The 19,358-nt window shown below is 39.2% G+C and overlaps 1 protein-coding gene across 1 annotated transcript in view; it reads left to right on the forward strand.

The window, feature by feature from the left end:
• LOC133238361 (phospholipid-transporting ATPase ABCA3-like) overlaps positions 1-19,358 on the forward strand; it is a 219,104-nt gene that overhangs the window by 35,762 nt on the left and 163,984 nt on the right. Inside the window, exons 6-8 of the mRNA XM_061401372.1 lie at positions 5,143-5,399; positions 9,345-9,455; positions 10,225-10,342. Coding sequence (XP_061257356.1) covers positions 5,143-5,399; positions 9,345-9,455; positions 10,225-10,342 — 486 coding nt within the window. The remainder of the gene's footprint in view (positions 1-5,142; positions 5,400-9,344; positions 9,456-10,224; positions 10,343-19,358) is intronic.

The raw sequence follows: 19,358 nt of genomic DNA on the forward strand, positions 1-19,358 counted from the left end.
CCAAAATCACAACTAGTTGCTAAACAACCATCAACAGGAGAATGTTGAATCCTAGCAGGAAAAGATAGCCTGCATCCAGGGGCAAAGAAGAAACCCCAACAAGACAGTGGGAGGGGTGCAATCATGTTTAAAATCAAATCTCAGACCCGCCAGATGCTGAGGGGATGCTAAAAAAAAAAAAAAATCGTGCACACCAGGACCCAGGGAAAGGAACAGTGAGCTCCACAAGGGACTGAGTCAGACTTACCTTTGGGTGTCTGAGTGTCTCCTGCAGAGGCACGAGTCAGCAGTGACCTACCACGGGGACAGGGGCTTTGGCTGCATCAGACTTGGGTGGCACGGTGTGAGGCATAAGTCCTCTTGGAGGAGGTCACCATTAGCTCCACTGTAGAGCCATTGAGCAGATGACCCATGAACTGGAGAACGATTATACCAAACAAGTTCTTGCACTGTTGCAAAAGTTCTAGGGCCCACAAGGGATTTCCTAACCTGGGAAATCCAGCAAAGGGACTGAGAACCCCCGGGGAATTTGATTTTGAAAGCCAATGGTATTTGATTACAGAACTTCCACAGGACTGGGGAAAAAGACTTGGAGGGCATGAACAAAACCTTGTGTCCACCAAGACCCAGGGGAAAGGAGCAGTGGCCCCACAAGAGACTGAGCCAGACTTGCCTGTGAGTGTCCTTGAGTCTCCGGTGGAGGCGTGAGTCGACAGTGGCCTGCTGCGGGGTCAGGGGCACTGACTGCAACACTCCTGAGGAGCCCGGTACGCTCCATAAGTCCTTTTGAAGGAGGTCACCATTACCCCTACCACAGTTTGGCCTCTAGCCAAACTAAAGGGAGGCAATACAGACCCACCTATCAGCAGAAACTTGGATTAAAGATTTCCTCAGCATGGCCTTGCCCACCAGAGCAAGATCAAATTTTCCCCACAGCCAGTTCCTCCCATCAGGGAAGGTTCCACAAGCCTCTTATCCTCATACATCAGAGGGCACACAAAATGAAAACCACAGTCCCAGGAAACTAAACAAACTGATCACATGGATCACAGCCTTGTCTAACTTGATGAAATTATGAGCCATGCCATGTAGAGTTCCAAACAGATAGATATGGTGCAGAATTCTGACAAAACATGGTCCACTGGAGAAGGGAATGGCAAATCACTTCAGCATGCTTGCCTTGAGAACCTCATGAACAGTATGAAAAGGCAAAAAGATGGGACACTGAAAGATGAACTCCCCAGGTCGGTAGGTGCCTAATATGCTTCTGGACAAGAGCAGAGAAATAGCTCCAAAAGAAATGAAGAGGCTGAGCCAAAGCAGAAACAGCGCCCACTTGTGGATGTGTCTGGTGGTGAAAGTAAAGTTTGATGCTGTAAATAATATCGCATAGGAACCTGCGATTGGAGAAGGCAGTGGCACCCCACTCCAGTACTCTTGCCTGGAAAATCCCATGGACGGAGGAGCCTGGTAGGCTGCAGTCCATGGGGTCGCTAAGAATCGGACACCACTGAGCAACTTCACTTTCACACATTGGAGAAGGAAATGGCAACCCACTCCAGTATTCTTGCCTGGAGAAACCCAGGGACAGGGGAGCCAGGTGGGCTGCCGTCTATGGGGTCACACAGAGTCAGACACGACTGAAGCGACTTAGCATAGCATAGCATAGGAACCTGCGATAGAAAATATTAATTCCATGAATCAGGGTAAATTGAAAGTGGTCAAACAGGAGCTGGCAGGAGTGAACATCAATATTTTAGGAATCAGTAAACTAAAATGGAACAAAAGGGGCAAATTTAATTCAGATGGCCATTATATCTACTACTGTGAGCAAGAATCCCTTAGAAGAAGAAATGAAGTAGCCCTTATAGTCAGCAAAAGAGTCCAAAATGCAGTGCTTGGGTGCACTCAAAAACAATAGAATGATCTCTGTTCGTTTCCAAGGCAAACCATTCAATATCACAGTAATCCAAGTATATGCCCCAACCAGTTATACTAAAGAAGCTGAAGTTAAATGGTTGTAAGAAGACCTACATGACCTTCTAAAACTAACACCAAAAAAGGATTCCTTTTCATCTTAGGGGACTGGAATGCAAAAGTATGGAAGGCAAGAGTTACCTGGAGTAACAGGCAAGTTTAGCCTTGGAGTACAAAATGAAGCAGGGCAAACCCAGAAAACGCACTAGTCATAGCAAACACCCTCTTGCAACAACACAAGAGATGACTCTACACATGAACATGACCAGATGGTCAATACTGAACTCAGATTGATTATATTCCTTGCAGCAAAGATGAAGAAGCTCTATGCAGTCAGCAAAAACAAGACCAGGAGCTGACTGTGACCCAGATCATGAACTCCTTATTGCAAAATTCAGACTTTTGCAAAATTGAAGAAAGTAGGAAAAACCACTAGACCATCCAGCTCTGATCTAAATCAAATTCCTTATGATTATACAATGGAAGTGACAGATAATTTCAAGGGATTAGATCTGATAGAGTGCCTGAAGAATTAAGGACAGAGGTTCATAATATAGTACAGGAGGCAGTGATCAAGACCATCCCCAAGAAAAAGAAGTACAAAAAGGCAAAATGGTTGTCTGAGGAGGCCTTACAAATAGCTGAGAAAACAAGAGAAGCTAAAGGCAAAGAAGAAAAGGAAAGATACACCCATTTGAACACAGAGTTCCAAAGAAAGCAAGGAAAGATAAAAAAGCCTTCCTCAGTGATCAATGCAGATAGAGGAAAACAATAGAATGGGAAAGACTAGAGATCTCTTCAAGAAAATTAGAGATACTAAGAGAACATTTCATGCAAAGATGGACACAATAAAGAACAGAAATGGTAGAGGCCTAACAAAAGCAGAAGATATTAAGAAGAGGTGGCAAGAATACACAGAAGAACTATTCAAAAAAGATCTTAATGACCTAGATAGCCACAATGGTGTGATCACTCATCTAGAGCCCATCTTGGAGTGTGAAGTCAAGTGGGCCTTAGGAAGCACCACTATGAACCAAGTTAGTGAAGGTGATGGAATTCCAGCTGAGCTATTTTGAATCCTAAAAGACGATGCTGTTACAGTACTGCACTTAATATGTCAGCAAATTTGGAAAACTCGGCAGTGACCACAGGACTGGAAAAGATCAGTTTTCATTCCAATCCCAAAGAAAGGCAATGCCAAAGAATGCTCAAACTACCACACAATTACACTCATTTCAAATGCTGGCAAAGTAATGCTCAAAATTCTCCAAGCTAGAGATCAAATTGCCAACATCTGTTGGATCATAGAAAAAGCAAGAGAATTCCAGAAAAGCATCTACTTATTGACTATGCTAAAGCTTTTGACTGTATGCATCACAATAAATTGTGGAAAATTCTTGAAGAGATTGTTATACCAGACCACCTTATCTGCCTCCTGTGAAACCTATATGCAAGTCAAGAAGCAGCATTTAGAATCGGACATGGAACTATAGACCGGTTCCAAATTGGAAAAGGAGTACATCAAAGCTGTATACTGTCACCCTGCTTATTTAACTTACGTGCAGAGTACATCATGCAAAATTCCAGGCTGGATGAAGCACAAGCTAGAATCAAGATTGCTGGGAGAAATACCAGTAACTTTAGATATGCAGGTGACGCCACCCTTATGGCAGAAAGTGAAGAGGAACTAAAGAACCTCTTGATGAATGTGAAAGTGCAGAGTGAAAGCTGGCTAAAATCTCAACATTTTAAAAACTAAGATCGTGACATCCGGTCCCATCACTTCATTGTATATAGATGGGGAAACAATGGAAACAGTGACAGACTTTATTTTCTTGGGCTCTGAAATCACTGAAAATGGTGACTGCAGCCATGAAATTAAAAGACACTTCTTAATAGAAAAGCTATGACCAACCTAGACAGCTTATTAAAAAACAGAGACATCACTTTGCTGACTAAAGTCCGTCTAGTCAAAGCTATGGCTTTTCCAGTAGTTATGTATGGATCTGAGAGTTGGACCATAAAGGTAACTGAGCACCAAAGAATTGATGCTTTTGAGCCGTGGTGCTGGAGAAGACTTTTGAGAATCCCTTGGACTGGAAGGAGATCCAACCAGTCTATCCTAAATGACATCAACCCTGAATGTTCATTGGAAGTTATGTGGAAGCTGAAGCTCCAGTACTTTGGCCACTTGATGCAAAGAGCTGACTTATTTGAAAAGACCCTGATGCTGGGAAAGATTGAAGGCAGGTGGAGAAGGGGACAACAGAGGACAAGATGGTTGGATGGCATCACCAAATCATTGGGTATCAGTTTGAGCAAGCTCTGGGAGATGGTTAAGGACAGGAAAGCCTGGCATGCTGCAATCTATGGTGTCACAAAGAGTCGGACCTGACTGAGTGACTGAACAACTACAAAATACATAGAATAGATAAACAAGAGTTTACTGTATATGGAATTATATTCAATTTCTTATACTAACCTCTAGTCGAATATAATCTGAAAAAATGTACCTGAGTTACTATGCTGTACACTTGACACTATCACATTATTGTAAATCAACTATACTTTAGTTTTTAAAAAAGCAGTTTGAGTTTATCCCAAGTGTAATTACTTTTTGTTAGTCTCACCTATTTTACCAATGCATAAGGCTCTAGATTTGTAAGTTAAAAGCACATTCCAAGTAGAAAAAATAAGTAAAAGAAAAGCAAGTTACTTCCTAAACTGCCTTTTAGCTTTATGGATAACTTGGTTTCAGTGAAACAATTTTCCTTGGGGTCCAAACTGTATTACTCACTATATATATCTGTCACTCTGACTTTCACATCTTATTTTACATTTCCAAGTCTTCATCTCACCAGTGTTTAATTAAAGCTGCATTTTTTGTAAATATGAATTACATTTACCAAGTCTACCACTTTTATTAAATATATTTAATTTTTAGAAGATGTGAATTAGATTCCTCTGAAGAAGTAACGCTTGTTTCTGTGTGAGCGCTATAATAGGTTCTCAGAGCTATTATGTTCAGTTGACCCTGATGCAACACCAAGTTTACGTTCTATATGTGATAAGCTATGACTGACTTGAATTACCTTGCTTTTTGCATGTGTCTGATTAGACGTTCCTTAGCATGTTTTACTTAATGATGTTTATTTTATCATATAGGGTACATCAGAGAAGGATTCCTGGCTATACAGCATGCCTTAGATAAGGCCATCATTCTATATCATGAGAGCAGTGCTAGACAGTTGTTTGATGATATCAGCATCCTTGTACAGAGATTTCCATATCCAGCTTATCCTGATGACGGATTACTTTTGCTCACTGGTAGTTTCCTTCCTCTGATGTTCATACTCATGTTCTCTCCAACTGTACTTTCCATCATTCGATCTATTGTATGGGAAAAGGAAAAAAGATTGAAGGTAATCCAAATTATTTTCTTACAAAGTTTCTTTAAAGGATTTTTAAGCATGTAGAGTTCTGTTACACAGAGGGTTGGATTATTTCTGCATGTTGCATCCCATAGAAGCAGATTATATCCCAGTAACAACTACAGACCAGGAAGAGTGAATACCAAGCTAGCTGATTTCCAGAAGCAAAGTGTGTGAAGCAGCCAAAAGGTAAAAGTAAAACCTGATGGCAAGAAGGGACACGGTAAAAGTTCACTAGAGGAATTTGATGTTAGAATTTGAAATTAGAGTAACAATTTCAAACAACTCAGGTCCTAGCTAATCTAATATGAAGCATCACACTATAGGCCTATTTACCTTCATATATGCTCCCCTAGCTAACATGTCTGATTTTCAATAAAGGATTGTAAGCCACACCAAAAATTAAGAAAAAAGTGTTTCAAAGAGACAAATCTGTAATCAAAATCAGACTCAGATAAATCAAAGTTGTTAGAAAGCCCAGACAAGTTTTAAATTCAGTTCAGTCACTCAGTCGTGTTAGACTCCTTGTGACCCCATGGACTGCAGCACGCCAGACTCCCCTGTCTATCACCAACTCCCAGAGTTTACTCAAACTCATCAAGTCAGTGATGACATCCAACCATCTCATCCCTTTTGCCATTCTCCTCCTGCCTTCAATCTTTCCCAGCATCAGGGAGCTATCCGGTGAGGCAGTTCTTTGCATCAGGTGGCCAAAAGTATTGGAGTTTCAGCTTCAGCATCAGTCCTTCCAATGAATATTCAGGACTGATTTTCTTTAGGATGGACTGATTGGATCGCCTTGCAGTCCAAGGGACTCTCAAGAGTCTTCTCCAACACCACAGTTCAAAAGCATCAATTCTTCGGTACTCAGCTTTCTTTATAGTCCAACTCGCACATCCATACGTGACTACTGGAAAAACTATAGCTTTGACTAGATGGATCTTGTTGGCAATGCAAGGTCTCTACTTTTTAATATACTGTATAGGTTGGTCATAACTTTCCTTCCAAGGAGTAAGCCTCTTTTTTAATTTCATGGCTGCAATCACCATCAGAAGCGATTTTGGAGCCCCAAAAAATAAAGTCAGCCACTGTTTCCACTGTTTCCCCATCTGTTTGCCGTGAAGTGAAGGGAATGAATGCCATGATCTTCATTTTTTGAATGTTGAGCTTTAAGCCAACTTTTTCACTGTCCTCTTTCACTTTCATCAAGAGGCTCTTTAGTCCCTCTTCACTTTTTGCCATAAGGGTGATGTCATCTGCATATCTGAGATTATTGATTTTTCTCCCAGCAATCTTGATTCCAGCTTGTGTTTCATCCAGCCCAGCGTTTCTCATGATGTCCTCTACAGATAAGTTAAATAAGCAGGGTGACAATATACAACCTTGACGTACTCCTTTTCCTATTTGGAACCAGTCTGTTATTCCATGTCCAGTTCTAACTGTTGCTTCCTGACCTGCATATAGATTTCTCAAGAGGCAGGTCAGAGGGTCTGGTATTCCCATCTCTTTCAGAATTTTCCACTCTTCTCCAGTAGCATATTTAGCACCTACCAACCTGGGGAGTTCATCGTTCAGTGTCTTATCTTTTTGCCTTTTCAAAGTGTTCATGGGGTTCTCAAGTCTGAAGTGGCTTGCCATTCCCTTCTCTAGTAGACCACGTTTTGTCAAAACTCTCCACCATGACCCATCCGTCTTGGGTGGCCCTACGTGGCATGGCTCATAGTTTCATTGAGTTAGACAAGACTGTGGTCCATGTGATCAGTCTGATTAGTTTTCTGAGATTGTGGTTTTCATTCTGTCTTCCCTTTGATGGATAAATGTTAAGAGGCTTATGGAAACTTCCTGATGGGAGAGACTGACTGAGTGGGAAACTGGGTCTTGTTCTGATGGGTGGGGCAATGCTCAGTAAATCTTTAGTCCAATTTCCTGTTGATGGCTGGGGCTGTGTTCCCTCCCTGTTGTTTGGCCTGAGGCCAAACTATGGTGAAGGTAATGAAGATAATTGAAGGACCTCCTTCAAAAGGTCCTGTGCAGCACTGGGGCATTCAGTGCCCCCGGTCCTGCCGCAGTCCACTGCTGACCCATGCTTCACAGTTTAAATTATTGTGATTAATAATTTAAGACACTAAAGGAAAAGGTGATGGTGTCCAGGATCCTTAAGACCATCCCTATTTTCTGAAATTCACTTGAAGGATTCATGGGACTCAGCATGTAGATATGCTAACAGCTAAGGTTTATTTTAATGGTAGAGTAAGTGTAGGTGATAGCTGAATCATAAGAGAAAATGACACAGGCAAAGCCTAGAGGAATTAACCTGCAAACCTGCAGGCTTCCGCAAGTAATTTCACAAGAGGTCACCCAGGGCATACTCTTGCACCAGTGATGAAAATCCAGCAACATATTTGTGGTGTTCTTGTCCAGAGAAATCCATTAGAAATCCATTAGCATCCAAGGTTTTGATTGGCATGCTGGTTATATTTATAAACACCTTTGGCCTACCACATACCAAAATTTCAAACTCCTAGACAGCAGGTATCCAACATACACCATATTATTTGTCTAAATGGTTTAGGCATGGTCAGCCACACTTATCATTTAGAAAATGTTTTATATCAGTGAAGGGAGTGGTTTATCAGCCAAATTTCCATATACCAACCAAAGGCCAATCTTGCAAACAGCCTTCTAAAAATAGTAGTGTCAAGCTTTCTCTTTTCAGCATGATAGATAACATGCAGGATCAGACAGGTAATGCTATCAGAAACAGCTGAGCACTGATAAATTGATGCTTTTGAACTGTGGTGTTGGAGAAGACTCTTGAGAGTCCCTTGGACTGCAAGGAGATCCAACCAGTCCATCCTAAAGGAAATCAGTCCTGAATGTTCATTGGAAGGACTGATGTTGAACCTGAAATTCCAGTACTTTGGCCACCTGATGCGAAGAACTCACTCATTTGAAAAGCCCCTGATGCTGGGAAAGATTGAAGGTGGGAGAAGGGGACAACAGAGGATGGCATCACCGACTCAATGGACATGAGTTTGAGTCAACTCTGGAAGTTGGTGATGGACAGGGAGGCCTGGTATGCTGCAGACCATGGGGTCGCAAGGAGTCTGACACGACTGAGCAACTGAACTGAACTGAACTGATCGGAAACAGCAAGCTATAAGGAGTCAAATGGAATTGCTAGAAATTAAAAAAAGCATACTGACAAAAATGGAGAATGCCTTTGACAGACTCATAAGTAGACTTGACCTTCACGAGGAAAGAATCAAAAATTGAATACAAGAAAGTTGAAATTACACAAACTTAAGCGCAAAAAGAAAACATTATGTAAAGATCCAGAAGAAAACATTGAAAAGCTATAGGACACTGTCAATGATATAGTGTGTATATAATTGGAATTCAAAAAGAAGATGTGAAAATAGAGTTAAAGAAATAATGGCAGAGACTTTTACAAAATTAATGGTAGACATCAAACCACAGTTCCAAAAAGCTCAGAGACAAACTAGAGGGAAGGAAAAGACTCATTGCCTACAAAGAACAAATATAAGAAGTACTGCTGACTTCTAATTTAGAATTGCATTTTTTAAAAAAGAAACCATAACACATTTAAGGATGTGGATATAATGGAAAAGAGATCTTAATCTCGATATTTCAAAGTTTAATTTTAAATGCTCTCCACTTTGGTTTAATACTAGGTGTAATGTTGACAAAAGATTTCTGAACTCAAGAGAAAAATATTTGAATGTCATTACTGCCCTTACTAACTGCATGTGTAATCAACACACACAACTTTCTGAGCCTTGATTTTTTTCACTCATAAAATGAAGATATTATCCATTTAAATATGTTTTTATGAGAATTCAGTTTTTAAATGTATGTGAAATGTTATGAATTGCTGATATATTTAATATTTGATTTGTTTTGAATTTCTTACAGGAGTACCAGCTTACAATTGGACTTAAAAGTTGGATGATCTGGGCTGCGTATTTCTTCACATTCTTCTTTTTTTATATCTTTATTGTCTCTATGATATGTGTGTTACTCTTTGCCAAGGCAAGTGTTAGTTTCATGCTGCCCAATAGAAATGAGTCATACATGTACTATTAGGATTTTAGTAGCTACTAGAAATTTTAAAAAGGAAAAGGTGAAATTATTTTAATAATGTGTATTATTTAGCCAATATACACAAAATATTATTTCCGTATGCAACCCATTTTAAAATTGAGATATTTTACATTCTTTTCTGTACTAAAACTTATAACTCCAGTATATATTTCATATTTAGAGCACATCTCAATTTGTACACTGTATTTTCATTAGAAATACTTCATCTGTATTTGATGCTGCTTTATCTTTCGAGTTTAAGTTAAAAATAACTAAAATTCAATGACAATAAAAAGTCAGCTCCTCAGTCACACTAGCTACATTTCAAGTGCTTAATGTTTCAAGTGTTTAATAGCTACATGCCATATATGGCTGTTACATCTAACATTTTAGTTCCAGTGGATTGCAACCGGCTGCAACTATGCTTTAAGAAGGAGAAAGCTTCAGTCATAGTATGGACTGATCAGTCTCAGGTTTTCAAAAGAATGAAAAATGGCTTTTATGGAAATTCAGAGACTTTCAAATCTCTGAGAAAAACATTAATCCTTCTGTAAGAAATAAGTTAATTAGTTAACTTGGCATCTCGTTGAGTTTCAGTCACTGGGCAGTGTGATCTGTTTCTTTAGGGTCATAGTTTTCTCCCTCTTCCCTTGTGTTTATATGGTACTACTTATTGCATATTTTACATGATGTCATAATTGTTTTATTGTAGATTTTCAATGATCCAGTCTTCTACTACAGTGACTATAGTTTCATTTTTGTCTTTCTTATGTGTTATGCCATTGCTTCAATATTCTTTGGCTTTATGGTTAGCACATTCTTCAATAAAGGTGAGTCTAAGACTTCTCCTGTAATAGAATTACCATTTTAATTGACCAAAATAAGGCCATATTTGGGAGCTCCATGTAGCTATCTCACATACAGTCTTGGCATACATTCTAACATAGAAGATGAATTGCACATGAAATGATTTGACATAGAGGTAGAGGGTGCACGGCACCCCACTCCAGTACTCTTGCCTGGAAAATCCCATGGACGAAGGAGCCTGATGGGCTGCAGTCCATGGGGTCGCAAAGAGTTGGACACAACTGAGCAACTTCCCTTTCACTTTTCACTTTCATGCATTGGAGAAGGAAATGGCAACCTACTCCAGTGTTCTTGCCTGGAGAATCCCAGGGACGGGGGAGCCTGTTGGGCTGCTGTCTATGGGGTCTCACAGAGCCGGACACGACTGAAGCGACTTAGCAGCAGCAGCAGCAGAGGGTGCACTGAAATTTAATCCTGCCCAATGCATGTATAAAAACAGTATATAAAATAAGATTGTTACCAGATGGAACTTAGGATAAATTAAACAGTGCTTCCTGCAGAAGTTGATTTCAAATCACTTCCAAAAGCAAATCAAGGGAAGGAGGTATTCATTCTTTCATTTATTCAGCATGTCCTTTGTGTACTTACCGTGTGGTAAGACACTGTATCACATACATAGACAAAGAAAAATTGATTCTTTGTGAAAGCCCACATGAGAAAGATATATATCATCAGATAACCCCAGATTGGCCTACTACAGATCTTATAGAAATAATTTTCTATTGACAATTTTTAATAACTTCCCCCCAAATTAAGGAATATTTCTTTTTTATACCACACCTATTAAGCATTATTCCTCCTGTATTTTCTGTATTGAACAAGTATAAAATAATTTTTATTAAATTATTAAATAATTTTAAATAATTAAATAATTAATTAAATTATTTAATTTATTTATTTATTAAATTTTTTATTAAATAAATAAATAAATTTTTATTAAATAAAATTTAAATTTTAAATAAATTTAATAAATTTAAATTTAATAAATTTAAATAAAATTTAATTTAAATTTAATAAATTTAAATAAAATTTATTTAAATTTTATTAAATTTAATAAAATTTATTAAAATTTAATAAATTTAAATTTAATAAATTTAAATAAAATTTAAATTTTATTAAATAAATAAATAAATTTTTATTAAATAAATAAATAAATAAATAAAATAAATAAATTTATTTATTAAATATTTATTAAATTATTTAAATAATTAAATAATTTTAGTATATAAATATATTTTTGCAGTAAGACTTTTAAGTATCAAAGTATAACCTTTAATCACCTCAGCTCAGTTCAGTTGCTCAGTCATGTCCAACTCTTTGCAGGCCCATGGACTGCAGCATGCCAGGCCTCCCTGTCTATCACCAACTCCCGGAGTTTACCCAAACTCATGTCCATTGAGTTGGTGATGCCATCCAACCATCTCAACCTCTGTCATCCCCTTTTTCTCCTGCTTTCAATCTTTCCCAGCATCGAGGTCTTTTCAAATGAGTCCGCTCTTTGCATCAGGTGGCCACAGTTCAAAAGCATCAATTTTTCGGCACTCAGCTTTCTTTATACTTCAACTCTCACATCCATATGTGACTACTGGAAAAATCATAGCCTTGACTAGAAGGACCTTTGTTGGCAAAGTAATGTCTCTGCTTTTGAATATGCTGTCTAGGTTGGTCATAACTTTCCTTCCAAGGAATAAGCCTCTTTTAAGTTCATGGCTGCAGTCACCATCTGCAGTGATTTTGGAGCCCCAAAAATAAAGTCTGCCCCTGGTTCCCCATCTATTTGCCATGAAGTGATGGGACCAGATGCCATGGTTTTAGTTTTCTGAATGTTGAGCTTTAAGCCAACTTTTTCACTCTCCTCTTTCACTTTCATCAAGAGCCTCTTCAGTTCTTCACTTTCTGCCATAAGGGTGGTATCATCTGCATATCTGAGGTTATTGATATTTCTCCCAGCAATCTTGATTCCAGCTTGTGTTTCATCCAGCCCAGCGTTTCTCATGATGTCCTCTGCAGATAAGTTAAATAAGCAGGGTGACAATATACAACCTTGACATACTCCTTTTCCTATTTGGAACCAGTCTGTTATTCCATGTCCAGTTCTAGCTGTTGCTTCCTGACCTGCTGCTGCTGCTGCTAAGTCACTTCAGTCATGTCCAACTCTGTGCAACCCCATAGACGGCAGCCCACCAGGCTCCCCCATCCCTGGGATTCTCCAGGCAAGAACACTGGAGTGGGTTGCCATTTCCTTCTCCAATGCATGAAAGTGAAAAGTGAAAGTGATGTTGCTCAGTCAGGTCTGACTCTTAGCGACCCCATGGACTGTAGCCTACCAGGCTCCTCTGTCCATGGGATTTTCCAGGCAAGAGTACTGGAGTGGGTGCCATTGCCTTCCTGACCTGCATATTATCACAAATATCACAAATATCAGCTGATTGGTTTTCACAATTCACAATTAGTATTTGGAATTGTGCTGAAAGGAATTAACATAGCAGGCCTGAAACTCATTTCCTTAGAAAGCCTTCCTACAAAGGTTGGCCTTTGCTTGGCATCTAAGAACTTAAATTTTTAGAAGATTCTCCCCATTCTCTAAATAGTAAGAGTGGCTCATGGTTCCTAAAGTGCTTGTGCAAGCAGTTTTTATACTAATCACAGGCTTTCTTTCTGGGAGTCTTGAGTCTTGATATATGTTATGTACACCTGTGTGACAAGCTCCCCACAAAAACCTTAGTCCCTCAATCCCTAATGAATATCTGGCCAACAGTATTTTATATATGTTGTCCTTGCTAGAGGATCAAGTATAACCTGTGTGATTTCACTGAGAGAAAACTCTTGTAAACCTGTGCCTGTTTCCATCTGCACTTTGCCCCATGCTCCTTTTCCCTTCAATGATTGGGCTTTGTATCTGTACATTGTTATTATAGCATCATTATTTATTCACCATAACTCTTGAGTATGACTATATGCTATATCCTTGAATTGTCCTAGAAAGTGACTTAATCCAGAGGTGGTCTTGAGGACCTAAATAAAACAATTAACAAAATTGTGGATAAAGAAAAGTAGTATGTTGAGCTAAAGCAGAAAGTGATGTGTTGAAAATCAAAATAAGATTGTCAGATAAGAGTCAGTGTATTTATAAAAACTTAAGAAAAAGGACTTTTATTTCTGGTGGTATAATAGACTAAATAATTAGAATGACTCTTCCATCTAGAACAATTAAAATATTAGTTAATATTTTTAAACTTATTTTTCAGTTCAGTTCAGTTGCTCAGTCATGTCCAATTCTTTGTGACCCCATGGACTGCAGCACACCAGGCTTCCCTGTCCATCACCAACTCCCAGAGTTGACTCAAACTCATGTCCATTGAGTCGATGATGCCATCCTCTGTTGTCCCCTTCTCCTCTTACCTTCAGTCTTTCCCAGCATCAGGGTCTTTTCAAATGAGTCAGTTCTTCGCATCAGGTGGCCAAAGTATTGGAGTTTCAGCTTCAGTCTTTCCAATGAATATTCAGAACTGATTTCCTTTAGGAATGACTGGTTTGACTGTGCATTATTGACTGCCCCAAAGCCTTTGACTGTGTGGATCACACCAAACTCTGGTAAATTCTTAAAGAGATGGGACTAACAGACCACCTTACCTGCCTCCTGAGAAATCTGCATGCAGGTCAAGAAGCAACAGTTAGAACTGGACATGGAACAACAGACTGGTTCCAAATGGGGAAAGGAGTACATCAAGGCTGTATATTGTCACCCTACTTAGTTAACTTATATGCAGAATGCATCATGCAAAATGCCAGGCTGGATGAAGCACAAACTAAAATCAAGATTGCCAGGAGAAATATCAATAACCTCAGATACGCAGATGACACCACCTTTATGGCAGACAGTGAAGAAGTACTAAAGAGCCTCTTGTTGAAAGTAAAAGAGGAGAGTGAAAAAAACTGACTTAAAACTTAACATTCAGAAAACTAAGATTATGGCATCTGGTCCCATCACTTCATGGTAAATAGATGGAGAAACAATGGAAACAGTGACAGATTTTATTTTGGGGGGCTCCAAAATCACTGCAGATGGTGACTGCCATCATGAAATTGAAAGATACTTGCTCTTTGGAAGAAAAGCTATGACAAACCTAGACAGCATATTAAAAAGCAGAGACATTACTTTGACAACAAAGGTCCATCTCATCAAGGCTATGGTTTTTCCAGTAGTCATGTATGAATGTGAGAGTTGGACTGTAAAGAAAGCTGAACACTGAAGAGTTGATGCTTCTGGACTGTGGTGTTGGATAAGACTCTTGAGAGTCCCTTGGACTGCAAGGAGATCAAACTTATTTTTAATTCAGCTCAAGTTCTCCTCAAAAGTAAAAATCTCAGCTACCACAATGAACAGAATAAAAAGTCCCTGAAAGTTATAAAGAAGAAGAAAGGCTGCTTAGAAACCTTGAAACTTGAGGAACTGACTTGACCTTTACTTCCTTGGGATTTCTTACTGCTACTCATGTATCTTTGAAAAAGCACTTCAGAAGTGTCTAGTCTATAACTAACAACATACAAAAAGTTCCAAACAAAGCCTGTTTTCCCACACCAAAAGACTAGGAAGTTGGTGCCCTAACAATAGAAAAGATTTTGGCAATACTTGCCCTATTCCAGCCCAACACTGGAGTGAAAAACCACTGCACCTCCATATTCATGGCTGAGTCAGAGTCAAGAAAGAAGTTGATCCTCCATCTCAATCCCATCTTGCCAGAGTCAGGCACTATTCAATTAATAATTCCCTTGCCAGTTTACTGCCATCAGTGTCCAGTAGTGAATTGAGTCTCCATCCACATACAGTATCAATAATACTTAACCTATAGTACAAATCAGTTATAATAAGCATCCTTGCCGTCAGCTAATCTTCCACATCTACCCAACAGCAATAAGAAACTGAACAAGTGTGCAAAACTAGTCAACACTCCTTCCACATCTCCCATCATGTAGCATCAGTGAAGCCCAGAAGAGAGCTAAGCTTCCTCTATCAGAGGTTAAAAGGTGGTATGAGTCAGTGCCCCACTTTCATAAAGGTGTTAGCAAGGCCAGAGAGAGATCTGAACTTCCACCTCATCTGTCTGCAGTGAGGCAGTGTATATCAGTGCCGTGCCCAGGAAAGTGTCAGCAGGAAAGAGAAACAGCCACATCCATCTGACTTTTGTGTGCTGCCTGCTTTTTAAAAAAGATTAGGATTCATAGTCTCATTTTACCTAAAATGCTTAGGACATGATAGAAAATCACTCATACAAAGAACCAGGAAAATCACAGTATTAATGAGAAATGACATTCATGGCAAAAGACACAGCACTAAGGTGAAGCAGGTATTATAATTGTAGGCAAGCAATATAAGCAGCCATCGCAAAAAATGGCTTCAGCAAGAAATTATGAAAACAAATGGGAAAATAGAAATCTCAGCAAAGAAATAGAAATTATTTAAAAAACAAATGGATATCATAGAAAAATATAATAGCAAGTTTAAAGCATAAGTAGAATAAAGATAAGATAGAATAAGTTAAATTGAAGACAGATTCAGTAGAATCACATTCTGAATAAAGAGAAAATACACTGAAAAATATATAGAATCTCAAGGACATGTAGGACAATAACCACATATCTAACACTTATTTGTATAAATGGAGTTTCAAAAGAAGAGTAGGAAAAATGTGGGACTGAAAAAGTTTTCAAAATAAAAAAGTATTCAAATAAATAATGGCTGAAATTTTATCAAGTCTGGTGAAAGACAGACTTATACTGTCTCAAGGACCTAGGTAATGCCAAATTGGATAAACTTGAAGAAATTCATGCCAAGACACATCATAATGAAACTTCTGAAAACTAAAGACCATGGAAAAAAACCTAACAAGCAGACAGAAAAAATAATGCATTATTTATAGAAGATTGTCAATTTGAATAACCACATTTCTCATCTAAACTAGAAGGAAGCAGCATGTTTTTCCAAGTGCTGAAGAAAAGAAATGCCAACTGTGAACTCTATCCAGGAAAACTATCCTCCAGGAATAAATAGGAAATAAATCCTTAGAAGGAGGAAGACAAAGATTTATTGTTTACAAAATTACCATTAAAGAATGGCTAAAGGAAGTTTCCTGAGCAGAAAGGAGGTAACAGAAATCTCTGAACTCCACAAAGAACATGGAAATGGGTAAAAATAGGTATAAGTATAATATACTGTTCTACTTCTCCAGTGTTTATTAGATCAAATTTGATAGATGAAGCAAAATTATAACATCATCCATCCAATTTGGTGTTCAATTTAAGTAAAGAAAATAGTTAAAGACAGTTAAAAGAGTTTTAAAGTGAATATCCCTGCTTATTTAACTTATGTGCAGGGTATATCATGTGAAATGCCAGGCTGGATGAAGCACAAGCTGGAATCAAGATTTTCAGGAGAAATATCAATAACCTCACATATACAGATGACACCACCCTATGGCAGAAAGTGAAGAAGAACTAAGGAGCCTTTTGATGAAGGTGGAAAAGGAGAGTGAAAAAGCGGGCTTAAAACTCAACATTCAAAAAGCGAAGATTATGGCATCCGGTCCCATCACTTCATGGCAAATAGATGGGGAAACAATGGAAACAGTGACAAACTTTATTTTGCGGGGCTCCAAAATCACTGCAGATAGTGACTGCAGCCATGAAATTAAAAGAGGCTTGCTCTTTGGAAGTAAAGCTATGACCAACCTAGAGAGCATATTAAAAAGCAGAGACATTACTTTCCTGACAAAGGTCCATCTAGTCAGGGCTATGGTTTTTCCAGTAGTCACGTATGGTTGTGAGAGTTGGAGTATAAAGAAAGCTGAGGGCCGAAGAATTGATGCTTTTGAACTGTAGTGTTGGAGGAGAATCTTGAGAGTCGCTTGGACTGCAAAGAAATCAAACCAGTCAATCCTAAAAGAAATCATTCCTGAATATTCATTGGAAGGACTGATGCTGAAGCTGAAACTCCAATACTTTGGCCACCTGATGCAAAGAACTGACTCATTTGAAAAGATCCTGATGCTGGGAAAGATTGAAGGTGGGAGAAGCAGGGCAGGACAGCGGAGAAGATGGTTGAATGGCATCACTGTCTCAATGGACATGAGTCTGAGCAAGCTCCAGGAGTTGGTGATGGACAGAGAAGCCTAGCATTCTGCAGTCCATGGGGTCACAAAGAGTCATATACGACTGAGCGACTGAACTGAACTGAGTGTAAAGAAGCCTAAGTGGAAGTAGGATTTATGTAACTTAGAATGGTAAAATGCAGAATTTGGAGTTCTGTGAAGGACTGCTGGCAGCCACCAGGAGCTAGAAGAGGTAAGGAGTGCCATCTTCCCTAGAGTCTTAAGAATGTGTGTAGTCCTGCTGACACCATGCTCTTCTGCATATCTGCATTCCGGGCCTTTATTACTAGGTCTCTATTGAGGGCCTTTGGCTGAGGTCTCTGCAGATACCTCTACAGAGACTTCTTTGATGTGTGAAATCTGGAAGACACTTTTATTCACTCTGACTTAGCACTCAGAACTTTTCTACTCCTAGTCTTCCAGTAGCCTTTCATAAGCCATAAAACTTAAGAAGCCTTTTGTTCAGGGCTCCCTCAACAGTTAGTTGAATAAGCCCCCTCTCCTACCACATCTGTGATGATGCATGTGATGCTGAACCACTGTTTCAATCCGTGGAGAAAATGGAATGAGAAAGTTTGTGCTTTCTCCAGTTTTAGGTTTTTGCATATACTATTGCAGTAAGTGATTAAAGACTTCACTGTTTGGTTTCTTGCTTTAATTGACTCCTACTCCTACACCTGGTATTCACTGACTAGCCACAGGTAAGTAGATGAGAGCAATTTTGTTTTACTGCATTAGCCCCTCTTACAAGCTATTTCAGCTCAGTGACATGAGAGATAACCTCAGCCCATGACTTGTCCCTGAAGGAGGGCTAGGGTAAGAGAAAGTGGGACAAACATGTTACATTCCCGGCCATTTCCTGTTACCTGAAGAACTAGTTTCTCTCTTGCAACACGTGGAGTGCTGAAAGAACTGGAACAGAACAGAAGCCTGGAGCAGTTAGAAATGAAGAAAAAAGATGAGCAGTTTCCTGTGATCCACATGACTCTCTGAGAGTTAGAGAACGCACAGAACTGAACGTACAAAACTGAAGGCACAGGGTCCTCCCCAAGAAGGGCAAGAGGAGTTGAGAATAGCTACAATTCCTCTGCCTTTCAGAACAGTCCCTGAGGGGCTTGTTTCGGCCCATACAAGGAGCACTGCAGAAGTTGACACAGTCCTGGTGAACAGGGCAGCTAAGAACAAAAGAACTGGGGCAGGCAGCATCCTACAACCAGAACAGATCTGCAAGATTTAGGGAAGGTGTAGAACTGAGGGTTTTTCTCCAGGAGGAAGAGAATCTAGTGGATTGTGGCTCCAACATCTCTAGCCTTCCAGGGCACAGTGCAAGGGTCTGGTTTCTGTCTTGCTTCATGTGGAGCACTGACTAAACTGTCATAGACAGTAGAGGCAGTGAAAGAATATGAGCTACTTAAGGGAAATATATATATATACACTGGACATGGGGCAGCTAAGAACAAATGCCCAGAATCTAACTGGATTGAATGGTAGTCTTTCACAGTCAGAGCAGGTCCTTAAAGACAGAGAAGTAGCAGTTTCTTAAAATGTGCATACACTAATGGAAAGCAACGAAGAACAGGAAGAACCATGAAAACATGACAAAGTAACACACAAACTCACATGAGAGACACACACGCAAATAAATATTTAGTAACCTACCATGAAAAAGTGTCTTAACTGCCTGGGGTGAAACTCAAAATAGTTATTTTAAACTCAGTAAGTTACAAAAGGACAAAAATATAAGTTAATTCAGGAAAATTATACATAAACTGAGAATGCCAACAGGAATGGATTTTTAAGAAGAACCAAATAGAAATTTTTAGTCAAAGAG

This window comes from Bos javanicus, chromosome 25, assembly GCF_032452875.1.
Source record: "Bos javanicus breed banteng chromosome 25, ARS-OSU_banteng_1.0, whole genome shotgun sequence".
NCBI classification, from domain to species: Eukaryota; Metazoa; Chordata; class Mammalia; order Artiodactyla; family Bovidae; genus Bos; species Bos javanicus.